Raw genomic sequence first — 13894 nt, 5'->3', positions numbered from 1 at the left:
AAAAGGTCCGCCGGGCCGTATACGGCCCACGGGCCGTAGTTTGCCCATTGCTGGTCTAACTCATACCTCCAAGTTCCATTTTTAAGTTTACTAACCTTTTCAAGTAATATATGTATAGCGATATGCCCGTGCCCGTTGATGCTTGTCCCTGGTTATTTCCCTGACCTTGCAAGCTTCTCAACACCTGACACTCTAGGTTCAGACATTTTAGTGCAGAAAAGAACACCTTAACCACTTCCCATCCGGCCTGTGTACATAAACAGCTGGATGGGAGCAGTGCCATGTTTATAAACGGCCCCCGCATTCACTGCCTGTGCACGCTCCCTGGGAGTGCGCGGCACCATGATCTGGTGCTCTCTGTGCGGAGGACACAGATCAGTGTACGGGACCTCTGTGTCAGTTCCCGATCATGTGATCACTGATTGGCCAATCAGTGATCACATGAATAGTAGTAAACAAGATGTCACTTCTGACATCATTGCTTACTACTAGTGAAATCTGTGAATGATCACAGAGGTCACATGGTACAACGCTATTCACGAAAGCCTTGTACCATGTGACAAGCTGTGACCAATCACAGATCTCACAGTATATCAAGGTCCTACCTTTCCTCAGGGCTTGTGCTGCTCCATGTGCTGGCATCCATCTTAGGTCTGCAAAGCATTGTGGGATCCTTTATGCTTTCAGCCCTCTGCGGCTACTCCCAGGAGGTGGCGGCTTATCACATTTAAGTCTGCTGTTTGCAGCTGTCCATTGCATTCGTGTCCTGTCTGTTGCACAGCAGCAAGCTCCTGTTCAGTTAACTCTTTGCTCTCCTGGATACCGACTCGGCTTTGGCTAAGACTCCTCCTGGCTTCTGACCCCGGCTCTGGCGACCATTCTTCCTGGCTTCTCACCCCGGCTTTGGCTACGATTCCCGCTGGTTCTCGACTTGATTATCCTGGAAGACGACCTCGGCAGGAGAACTTCTGTCATACCAAGTCATTCGCTGTTTCTGTCAGACTTGCATAGACTCTTGCCTTGTTTCTGTGTAAATAAACCTACCTTTATTTGCACCTCCTTGTGTGTCTGGCTCCTCGCTCCCTGACACAGTATTTCTCAATGGCTGAAAGAATGCAGCCAGAGAGAAGGAGAAATGATTGCTTGTACAGCCTTTATGGGTGTAAAAGCAATCAGTGTAAAAAAAGAAAAAAAAAATCTTCATCACCCCCGCAAGTAGTACAGTGTCATTATGGTGACACTGAACTGCTAGGGTGATGGTTTGTTAAAAAAAACAAAACATAAATAATAATATAAAAAAAAAATAAAAATGTAAAAAAAATTATAATTTTTGGTTATAAACTAATTTGGGTTTTTTTTTTTTTTACTAAAAAGATAGATGAATAAATTTTGGCCAATATTTGTGAAGAAAGATTATTAATTTGTAAAATTTTATAAGAAAACCACTTTTTTTTTTCAAAATGTTTGGACTTTTTCAATTATATAGCAGTGGCAAATAAATATCACCAAAATAAAGCTTTATCTGTCTCAAAAAAGTGCTAAAAAATTCATATGGGTACAGTGTTGCATGACCGCGCAATTGTCATTCAAAGTGTGATAGCACCGAAAGCTGAAAATTGGCCTGGACTGGAAGGGGGTGAAAGTGTCTGGACTTGAAGTGGTTAATATTTGAATGAGAAGACACAGTTCAAGTTTACCAAAGCATATCTCTGTATTCGATAGATGACTAGATTAATAAATGAACAGTTTTCACAGATTAACCTGTGAAGCTACTTCTAGTATGACAGGTAATCTTAGCATCAATATCACGATAACTGTTGACACTGGTATCAGGAGGAGAGACTTATAAGCAGGTCAACTCCCTGTAGACCATTGGAACCCTGAGGTATGTCCGTTTGTTGTACCTTTACTCAAATATGAATTTACGTCAGCAAATGTCTCAGTTAGTTGCCGAAGAAAGAAGAGCAGTTCAGATGTGAGGTGATGTCTTCGCTAGCACGTTGGGGCCTGTAAATCATGGTGACTAGCCACAGATCTGCAGTATCCGGTAATGTGGTGGTTTATGTAATAATTTATTCTAAATAATTAGGGCAGTGTCCTCTCCCTAAACAAAATATTGCAGTGCCTCCAGCCGTTAAAATACGGCAAATATCTAATAAACCAATAATTTGGACACCTTAATAATTTGATCACCACTTAATAATATACGTTGAGTTCTTTCACCAATATGATTTATATACACAAAATTTGCCTTTTTGATAAATAAATAAATGTATTTATGTACAAATATTTATATATATATATTAAAACAAATGCAAAATACTGGTGATGAATATATTCGTACACACAATCAAAGATATAGTATGCTAGTCTTTACGGTATCATACAATATATGGTTATTAAATGAAGTAAAACAAAATTTTGAGAGGTTAGTTGCAACCTATAGTGCTTCAGATATTATTTCCAATTTCCCGCGGCTGTAGGGAAATAAGAAAGTATCTCTGATAATTAGCACCACAAAAACACTACAAATCAGTTAGTATGCAGTATATAACCTCAGTACCAATACTCAAAAAGTTATAATTATACAGATAACCTTAATACATTCCTAACCACATAATAAAAATGTTGTAAATCTTAATAAGTTTCAAATATCAAAGAAAATTACAGCATTTTGGCACAGTCTCACCACTCCCAGAATCTCGATTTTGAGGCCTCCCAGTGGGATGCAATTGGAAAAAGAAATGTTTTTGGTAAGTCAGGCACCAGAATTTAAATGAGCATCAGCGTCTCTCGCGCAAATCTTTTCCTTCAAATGGCCTTCAAAAACAAAATGGCCGCAGGTAGCAAGTGAGTATAGTGCAGTATATACCAAATTAAAAAAGAAAAAAGCGCCACTTACAAAAAACACCAAAATGTCAGCAGCATATCCCACCCAAAATAAATTTTGGCAACAATCATCCTAATTAAAAGGTATGCGCTAATAAACGTATACAAAGGTGTATATCATCATCCAAAAAACATTTGTGTTTTAAATAAATAATTATAGTGTCCAAACATAAATTAGTGTCCAAAAAATATATATATATCTTCAGTGACTTGAACCAATTGTGAAAAATCCACCACCAAAGGAGATTAAATGAACTCACCAGAGCTAATGGCTGGTCAGATTATAAACCAGACGTCCGCCCCTTGATGACGTCGGTGTGACGAAACCGGTTGGGCGTAGCCTACTTGATGTGGACGTTAGAGAGCCTTGCTGTTCTGTGCTGTATGGGAGAGATCTGCGGTGAGCGTTAACTGTATCTCAACCCTTTTTTGCGATTGAAGCTGGTGTCTGTTGGACACCTTGTTTGTGAGTTTCCTTATACCTTTTTTATTAAAGAGATAAATGAAAAAAACGTATTGCACCATTATGTTCTCTTTTTTGTCCCTGAGTGTACTGCATGCTCTCATGGAGGTATGAGAAAGAGTGGAGAAGTTCATCATAAGAGCTTGGGCTGCAAAGTTGTTTGTCTGTGATTATTATCTGGAAGTATCTGAAACATCACCATATCTATTTGGACATCGGGTTCATTGCTCCCAGAGCACAAGTGCTGTTGCTGGTTTATAATCTGACCAGCCATTAGCTCTGGTGAGTTCATTTAATCTCCTTTGGTGGTCGATTTTTCACAATTGGTTCAAGTCACTGAAGATATATATATATTTTTTGGACACTAATTTATGTTTGGACACTATAATTATTTATTTAAAACACGAATGTTTTTTGGATGATGATATACACCTTTGCATACGTTTATTAGCGCATACCTTTTAATTAGGATAGTGCAGTATATAGTGGTAGTAGAGTAGTTAAGAAGTAGTTTCAGAAGTAGTAAGAAGTTTAGATCAGAAGTTGTTAGAAGTTAAAGTTTTGAGAAGTTAAAGTTAAAGTTGTTTCAATTTGAGGTGTTTGGCATTTTATACCATACAAGTCCTTTGTTCCGAAGGATCTCCCAACAGGCTTGTTGATTGGACGGTTGAGAAGTTTGTGTACCTATAGAGGTTCCTTACCTGTCCACCAGGGACAGTCAGGTATCACAAATGAACTGGTGGTTTTAATGATGACTCACCCTTTTATATAAACAGAATGTCTTTATGGATCAAATATATGGGTCCTATTCAGGTATAAATGATCTCCCCACTAACTCTTGAATAGGGACCATAGAAATATGTGAATGTATATGGTTTCTCATTTTCCTGATATGAACTGTATTGGGATGGCTGATTTCCTTTGGAAATATAGAAATGACCCAACTCACAAACCATCTTATATTTTTAACTTCATGATCTTCAGTTGAGTGGTATGCAGTACCCAACTTTGTTGAATAGATTTTCCCTTGATGGAAAAGTGTTGGTAATATACTTTCGATAATATTTCTATTTAGGTATACCAAGCTCTTTGTCTTAAATGACCCAAGTTTCACCTTTATGCTGAATGCACAGTTCAAGGAAATGACATAGGAAGCTTCATCCATTGTTGGGTAATTAGGGTAAACAGATTGGACTGGATTTTAACCTTGGGATTCAATCGCTGATTGTGATAGTTCAGAGGTTTTGTTTGGTGATCACATACCTTCCAAGGTTTTGGGAGAACTCTGGACAATAGGGATTCAGTCCTGCGATTGTCAAACTTTGGTACTGTGTTTGATCACCTGCAGAAATTCAAATAGTGGTGTTTTACCTCATTGTATCTTAAACAAGTCTCTCCCGCTCATTGTTTATGGTAGCTTCCTGGAAGGTCACTTGAAATCAACCAAGGATGTTAACCCATGACAGTCACCTTAGAATTTCCTAATTTGGGATAATATCATTTTTCTTAATAAACAGTCCAAAAGTCATCACAGTAAGTAGACAGCTGAGATATAGTGACAGTCTCTTTAAGGCAGCAAAGGTATGGTGTCTGCATGTAGTGTCCCTAGATAGTGAAGTGACAGAATGGAAGTGTGTGGGTGTCTATCTGCTCACCAATCCTGACCTGCAGGCAGCCTCTGTGGGAACAGGACAGTCATTTTAGGCATTACCAGCATTCGCAGGTGACAGAAGAGCACACGGTTGGCTGGCCTCATTGACAGACCATTGAGCAGTGTAGTACTTGTGGAGCAGGGTCTCAGGCTGAAGAAAGGCCCAACTGTCCCTAAAAGAACTCAGCAATGGAAATCCTCCTTCTGAAGTTGGACTGGGAGGGCTAGGCTGTACTATCTTGGCAGCAGCTCTGATGCTCTGTGTTAAATCCCCTTGGCCAAGAGAGACCGCCAATTTCAGTCCAATAAATAGACTCTCCCATCAACCCATTCTCTGGTTCAGCCCCTTGGGAAGTGTAGTTCAAGAAATGGTGTGGTAGCCTATTGTCTAATGACAATGGAACTACATGCCTCAAGATTCTCTTCTTTTTTCCAAGACAGTCATTCTCCACTCTGCTGACAGGAAATGAGGTAGATTTCAGTAACACAGGTGCTAGAGGGATATGCTTAGTCAACTGTCCCAAGTGAAGTTTTACTCCATGATGGCATAGCTGCCACCTGGCTACACAAGTAGAATTAATTAACAAAATGTCATAACCAATCTTTGGAAATATAATATGATAGGACTGTAAAGTAACACATTCTGACTAGTCACACAGTATGACTAGTTTGCATACTCACTGCTTTAGAAACAAAATATAGCTGGACAGTGTTTTAAAATGATAGTGCCTTTGGAAGAAGCATTGCTTTGACTAAGGCCTTTAGGCTGAAACATTTCATCTTTTCCTACAGAGCTGCCTTACATAACCGATAACATTTGTAACTTTTTTTTATATTGTAACCTTCTGTAATGTTGACTATTGCTAATACCATCATTCTGAGAATGCCTTCCACTGCAATCAGTGCACAATAACTCTCTTGTGTGAAAATGCCATTTTTCAGTACTCAGGGCAGCACCAATGTAAAAAAACCTAATTTGCCATGGCGTACATGGGGGGCACGATTCTTTCACAAATGCCAAATTGCAGCATGTGGTATATTTCAGAATTGATTAAGATCATTGATGCATGGACGGTGCTGTTATAAATGTATTTTTGAAAATTATCTGCAACTCCTGTGTATTCATAGTACTTGTGAAAGCACCCATTTGGTAATGGAATTGTTTCAGGTGCCTACAGATTCCACCAGGAAAATCATATATGTGTTTCTGTCATATACTGTAATATTTGCATATCTGATGTTCTTTCTCTTCTACATTATTAACAACTGCATATTTAATGTCCACTCTCTTACACAGGGGCACATATATTCAATATCCCTGCTACAGATGCTGATGGTGACACCTTGACATATGGCTTAGAAGGATTAGATTCATATTACTTTAGCTGCAATGCTGTCACTGGGGATGTGAGTCTTGCTATTTCTGTAGATTATGAGGTAAGTGGCATTAAAGACTTTCCATTAAAAAAAAACACACTTATACAAAATGGCAATGTAAAAGAAGATGAATTTTATTAGCAAAATGAATAGTTGTGTTGTGGTCTAACAAGTGTGTTTTATTGATATAAAACTTAATATACAAGACGGCATGTACTATCCATGGTAAAAATCAATGTTTACTCCTATTTGGTACAAGAAAAGAATTGTATAAATGGCAACACTGTAAAAGAAGCACCTAGCAGATGTGTCCCAAGCTGGAGAAGTTGGTGTGCTCTAAGGTACAGTTGCAACAAAAGTATGTGAACCCCTTGGGATTACGTGGAGTTTTGCATGAATTGGGCATAAAATGTGCTCTGAACGTCATCTAAGTCACAACAACAGAAGAACACAGTCTGCTGACCACGCCTAGGGAGAGTAGCAACAGTGCTAAACTTTCTCCATTTGTAGACAGTCTGTCTTACCGTGGACACATGAACATCAAGGCTTTTGGAGATAGTTTTGTAACCCTTTCCAGCTTCATGCAAGTCAACAATTTTTGATCGTAGGTCTTCTGAGAGCTCTTTTCTGCGAGGCATGGTTCACATCAGACAGTGCTTCTTGAAACCAGTAAACCCAAAACAGGTGTGTGTTTTTTAAGGGCAGGACAGCTGTCAGCAACACATCCAATATCATCACACTGATTGGAGTCAAGGTTGGCTCACTCCTGGCTCCAATTAGCTCTGGGAGAAGTCATTAAGCTAGGGCCTCACATACTTTTTCCTCCCTGCACTGCGAATGTTTACATGTTATGTGCAATTAAACCATGGCAACATCTAATGTTTGTGTAGTATTATGTTCAGCAGACTGTGTTCTTCTATTGTTGTGACTTAGATGACATTCAGAGCACATTTTATGCCCAATTCATGCAAAACTCCACGTAATCCCAAGGGGTTCACATACTTTTTCTTGCAACTGTAAATGGCTTAGTATACATGTCCTCATCTATATTAACACAGTTTATTTTTTTCTGGCCAAATATTGCATGCAATGTTTGTTATCCACCTCATGGATTATTACTGAGCAGGATCCAGAGTCTGTATATGTAATTGTTGGACTGATATACATATATAATTCCCAGTTACACTGGGAAACCCATTTGCTGCACAGTCGTACATACATACATATTAAATTTTTCATCCTAGCTGGCCCAGACAGTTTTTAATATTTAACACTTACCAGAGATTTTGTTACCACAGTACAGAGTTAACACAAATTCACTAAAATCTGAAAAATAATGTTTTTAATTAGCAAAGACCATATAGAATTAAAAATCAGTACCCACAATACCTTCTCATATTACTCAGCAGAGAGATAGAAAGCAGCAGGTCTCCTTAGCAAAAGGCAACACAGTACACAGTCTAATCACTCCCTAACACACAGTTAACCTTTTGATCGCTCCAGATGATAACCCCTTCCTGCCCAGTGTCATTAGTACAGTGTCAGTGCTTTTTATTAGCACTGATCCCTGTATTAGTGTCACTGGGGATGTCAGTGGCAGTTAGTTCCCATCCAGTGTCAAAATGCCAGCCGCAGTCCCGCTATAGGTCGCTGCTTGCCGCAATTACTAGTATAGAAAAAATTAATAAATAAAAATTCCAGTATATAGACCACCACTTGTAGACGCTATAACTTTCACATAAACCAATTAATATACACTTATTGAGATTTTTTTTTAGCAAAGACGTGTAGAAGAATACATTTTGACCTACAATTATGAAGAAACTGTATTCTTTTTATTGGATACGTTTATAGCAAAAAGTAAAAAAATATTGTTTGTTTGTTTTTTTCAAAATTGTCAGTCTTTTTTTGTTTATAGCATAAAAAACACAAACGCAGAGGTGATCAAATACCACCAAAAGAAAGCTCTATTTGTAGGGGGGGAAAATTACATAATTATAATTTATGTACAATGTTACATAACCGCGCAATTTTTACTAAGTAATGCAGCACCATATCGCTAAAAATGGCCTGGTCAGGTGGGGAAAATCTTCTGGAGACCAATGTGTAAAGCGGAGTTCCAGCCGTTTTTGTAGCTGGTAGCTGTTTTTTACCACTTGCCCTCCTGAGGATTTACCCCCCTTCCTGACCAGGCCTCCTTTTGCTACTCGGCGCTGCACTAATTCAACTGATAATTGCGCGGTCATGCAATGCTGCACCCAAACAAAATTTACGTCCTTTTTTACACAAATAGAGCTTTCTTTCGGTGGTATTTGATCACCTGTGCGTGTGTTATTTTTCATGCTCTAAACAAAAAACGACCGAAAATTTTGAAGAAAAACAATATTTTTTACTTTCAGCTATAAAAAATATATAGTAAACTCAAAGTTAGTTATACATTTAGGCCAAAATATATTCTGCTACATGTTTTTGGTAAAAAAAATCCCAATAAGTGTATATTGATTGCTTTGTGTGAAAGTTATAGCGTCTACAAACTATGGTATAGATCAGGGGTCCTCAAACTACGGCCCGCGGGCCACATGCGGCCCGCCGAGGCCATTTATCCGGCCCGCCGGCAGAGGTGGGACAGGAAAGGACACTAAGTACAGGGGTGGTACCTTACTTGGCTCCGGTTCCAGTCCCACGACGATCCAGTCCAGGAAGTGAGGGAGAGGCAGGAGTGAAGAAGGACAGCTGACAGGTTAGTGTGCCATGCTGATGGTGCTGCTGCAATCAGGTGTGCTGGCTGTAGCAGCACAATGCTGGAGCAGGAGTTAGCAAGTTACGTGTCATTGATGTCAGTGGGAGGAATAGTGCCCCATCATTAGTGTCACTGATACTAAAGATGGGGCATTATTCCTCCCACTGACACCGATGATGGGGCACTATTCCTCCACTGACACCAATGATGGGGCACTATTCCTCCCACTGACACCAATGATGGGGCACTATTCCTCCCACTGAAACCAATGATGGGGCACTATTCCTCCCACTGATACCAATGATGGGACTCTATTCCTTCCACTGATACCAATGATGGGGCGCTATTTCTCCCCCCCACTGACACCAACGATGGGGCACTATTCCTTCCCCCACTGACACCAACGATGGAACACTATTCCTCCCACTGACACCAATGTTGGGACACTATCCCCCCTACTGACACCAATGACGGGGCACTATTCCCCTCCACTGACACCAATGACGTACTATTCCTCCCACTGACACCAAAGATGGGGCACTATTCTTCCCACTGACACCAAAGATGGGGCACTATTCTTCCCACTGACACCAATGATGGGACACTATTCCTCCCACTGACACCAATGATGGGGCACTATTCCCCCCCACTAACACCAATGACGTACTATTCCTCCCACTGACACCAAAGATGAGGCACTATTCTTCCCACTGACACCAATGATGGGGCACTATTCTTCCCACTGACACCAATGATGGGACACTATTCCTCCCACTGACACCAATGATGGGGCACTATTCTTCCCACTGACACCAATGATGGGACACTATTCCTCCCACTGACACCAATGTTGGGACACTATCCCCTTCCCCCACTGACACCAACGATGGGGCACTATTCCTCCCCCCACTGACACCAATGATGGGGCACTATTCCTCCCACTGACACCAATGATGGGGCACGATTCTTCCCACTGACACCAATTATGGGGCACTATTCCTCCCACTGACACCAATGATGGGGCACTTTTCTTCCCACTGGCACTATTCCTCCCACTGACACCAATGATGGGGCACGTTTCTTCCCACTGACACCAATGATGGGGCACGTTTCTTCCCACTGACACCAATGATGGGGCACTATTTCGCTCCATAAGACACACTTGGGGGGAAATGTCTGTGTGACTTATGGAGAGGCCGGCCCAGTATTCTCGCCGCCGTTGTATGTCCGCAGTCTCTGGTCATCTCCTGTACTGTGTCCGCATTTGTTCATAGTTTTTTTTTTAAACTATAGTCCGTCCCTCCAACGGTCTGAGGGACAGTGAACTGGCCCCCTGTTTAAAAAGTTTGAGGACCCCTGGTATAGATACTGCAATTTACGCCATTTTTTTTGCTATACTGCGCTGCGCTAGTTTAATGGACAATTGCGTGGTCATGCAATACGGTACATAAATAAAATTTATGTCCTTTTTTTCACACAAATAGAGCTTTCTTTTGGTGGTATTTGATCACCTGTGCACTTTTGTTTTTTGGCGCTATAAACAAAAATTTTTCAAGAAAAGAAATTTTTGTTAAAAAAACAATATTTTCTCATTTTGGTCATAAAAAATATCCAAAAAAACTAAAATTTCATCATAAATTTAGGCCAAAATGTATTCTGCTACATGTTTTTGGTTAAAAAAATCCCAGTAAGTGTATATTTATTGCTTTGTGTGAAAGTTATAGAATCTACAAACTATGGTGTAGATAATGGAATTTACACAGCTTTTACTTTCTGACTGCTCATCACATTTCTTGAGGTGCTAAAATACCAGGATAGTACAAACACCCTCAAATGACCCCTTTTCGGAAAGTAGACACTCTAAGCTATCTGCTGAGAGGCATATTGAGTCCATGGAAGATTTATTTTTTTCCCACAAGTTTCTGGAAAATGACAAAACCGTTTTTTTTTTTTTTACACAAAGTTGTCATTTAAATGATTTATTTCTCGCACAAGCAAAGGGTATATGTGGAATTACACCCCAAAATACATTCTGCTACTTCTACCGAGTATGGGGATACCACATGTGTGAGACTTTTTGAGAGCCTAGCCACATACAGGAGCCTGAAATCCAATGACCACTTTGAAAGCCTGAAGGTGCGTAACATCCTCATTTCACTTCCTCAATACCTATCACAGTTTTGAAGGCCCCGATATGCCAGGATAGCACCAAACCCCCCCCCAAATGACCCCTTTCTGGAAAGTAGACACCCCAAGGAATTTAAAAAGAGGCATGGTGAGTATTTTGCAGATCTATTTTTTTCTCACAAGGTTTTGAAATATAAAAAAAGAACAGAAAAAACATTTTTTGTTTTTTTTCTTAATTTTCCAAAAACTTGTGGCAACAAATGAGATCTGCAAAATACTTACCATGCTTCTTATCAAATTCCTTGGTGTGTCTACTTTCCAAAAAGGCAAAAAGGGGTCATTTGGGGGGGGGGGGGGTAGGTGCTATCCTGGCATTTCAGGGCCTCCGAAACTGTGATAGGTAGTCTGGAAGTGTAATGAGGAAATAAAGCCCTTTAAAAGCCTGAAGGTGCTTATTGGAGTTTGGGGTCCTGTACTTGGCTAGACTGCCAAAAAGTCTCTCACATGTGGTACCCCTATACTCAGGAGAAGTACCAAAATGTATTTTGGGGAGTAATTCTACATATACCCATGGCATGTGTGAGCAGTAAATCATTTAAATGACAATTTTGTGTAAAAAAAAAAAAAAAAATTTGTCATTTTCCAAAAACTTGTGGTAAAAAAATTAATTCTATCACAGGGAATGCAAATATCCCCTATAACTCATATATTCTTTTTTGAGAAATCTGGGGTCTATCAGACTCTCGATATCTCCTCTGTCCTTACATTATCTAATCAAACCAAGATCGGTGTGATCAGATGCATTCCCAATTTACAAATGGCGCTGTTTATATCCTGCGAAACTGAGGTGATGAAATGCTCGTAGCTTCCAAATTCTTAGACTATAGAGATGATTGGCACCATTCTGGTCTCCAATCAGCTCCATGGTCAGCTGGAAGAAACACCGGCTGCATTCTCAGGTTCCCCCAATGGCACTGGACTGCCCGAGAAGGCTGTGGAAGGCAGCGGGGGAGGGGGCATCATATCCCGCTGCTTGTAAAAGCAATCCTGCAGCTAATTAGCCACTAGAATTGCTTTTAAATGAAAGCTGATCGCCGGCTGAAAAAAACTATACCAGGTTGATGCCTGCAACTGTAGGCATCATCCTGGTATAACCATTCAAAGTCCAGTGATGTACCAGTACAACGCTGATCCTTGTTGGTTATATATGCTATGTTCTTTTTTTTTTGTATGCAGCCTGTGGGCTGAATGAAAAAAAGAGAAGAAATCTCTGCCAGGAAAAGTGTGTGGTATGCCCACCATTACAATATTCCTCCCTGCATCCACCCACTTCTAATGGTGGGCACACATTAGGTCACACTTTGCCACATGCGCCAGTTCCAAGATTGAACAAATGTCTAAATAGTGGCACGCTTGAATAAAAATTGTCCACGTATAAGTGGTAACCCATATGGAAAAAGGATGACACTAAGTCCCAAACTATCTTGTCACTGCTCCCTATGTAGTCTGGGCATCCGGGGGGCTACACGTGACTATCTTTTCCCTCATAAATCCGAAACGTATAAGTATAGCCTGTAGTCCTCTCACAGGTCTTCTACATCTTGGCCCCATATCTGGCACGCTTGCTGGGGAGAAATTGTTTGAATGCAAGGCTGCCAGAAAAATTAATCAGGGACTCATCTACGCAGATGTTTTGCTGGGGAGTATAGACATCTGCAAATTTTTTGTTAAGGGGCTGAATTTTGTGGAGCCAATAAAATTCAGGGTCACCCCGAGGATGACAGAGTGTATTGTTGTTGAAATGCATAAAACACATTATACTCTCATATCTATGCCTGGCCATGGCAGCAGAGAACACGGGCATATGATGAAACGGGTCTGTGGACCAATACAACTACAATTAATTTCTTTTAGTAATGCCCATGTTGAGGGTTAGGCCCAAAAAAAATTTAAATTCGGAAACCATAATGAGTTTCCATGCGACTGATCTGGTAAGGTTTGAATTTGGGTTGGCGGCGATAAATTGTTGTGCATATAAATTGCTTTGATCCACAATCAACGCATACAGATATTCTGTGAAAAACAGCTCCAAAAACCAAGGGGAGTAGTTAAATTTGCTATTTCCACCTGAATTCCGGGTTGGGCAGTGAATGGGGGGAGTACGGGTGCTGCAGAATTTGTGGGCTGTCAGTCGGGATTTGCAAGCACATCTGGAAGGATACTAGGAGCTCTATGGGCCTGTGTGCAAATTCTTGGTGGCTGTGGGACAATACTTGTGCTCGCCACCACACCGGCTTGTACTGCCCTTATGGGACTCGCCACGTCACCAAGTCATACTGCAGTGCTGGTATTATTATTATTATACAGGATTTATATAGCGCCAACAGTTTGCTCAGCGTTTTACAGTATAACAGGAGACAATATAGCAACAATTCAGTTCAATTCAAAAGGGTTAGGAGGGCCCTGATCCTGGGAGCTTACAATCTAACAGATATATGAAAGACCAAGATGTACTAGACCGCTGGTACTCGCCAGTTCACCAAAAGATAGTGCGGCACTAGTACTGGCACTCTGCTGCAAGTGCTAACAGAGATCAGGCCTGATTCTATGATCATTGTGGTTTTGTGTGCAATGTATCAAGTGACAG

The 13894-nt window shown here is 40.6% G+C and overlaps 1 protein-coding gene across 1 annotated transcript in view; it reads left to right on the top strand.

The window, feature by feature from the left end:
- Nucleotides 1-13894, top strand: part of LOC149462316 (cadherin-related family member 2-like) — a 140158-nt gene that overhangs the window by 25396 nt on the left and 100868 nt on the right. Inside the window, exon 3 of the mRNA XM_089677134.1 lies at nt 6301-6440. Coding sequence (XP_089533260.1) covers nt 6301-6440 — 140 coding nt within the window. The remainder of the gene's footprint in view (nt 1-6300; nt 6441-13894) is intronic.

Source organism: Staurois parvus, unplaced genomic scaffold (genome assembly GCF_062004578.1).
Source record: "Staurois parvus isolate SC_StPar_1 unplaced genomic scaffold, SC_StPar_1.0 ptg000177l, whole genome shotgun sequence".
In the NCBI taxonomy this organism is placed as follows: domain Eukaryota; kingdom Metazoa; phylum Chordata; class Amphibia; order Anura; family Ranidae; genus Staurois; species Staurois parvus.
The sequence above is the reverse complement of the archived record's forward strand: the minus strand, read 5'-3'. Positions and strand labels throughout refer to the sequence as shown.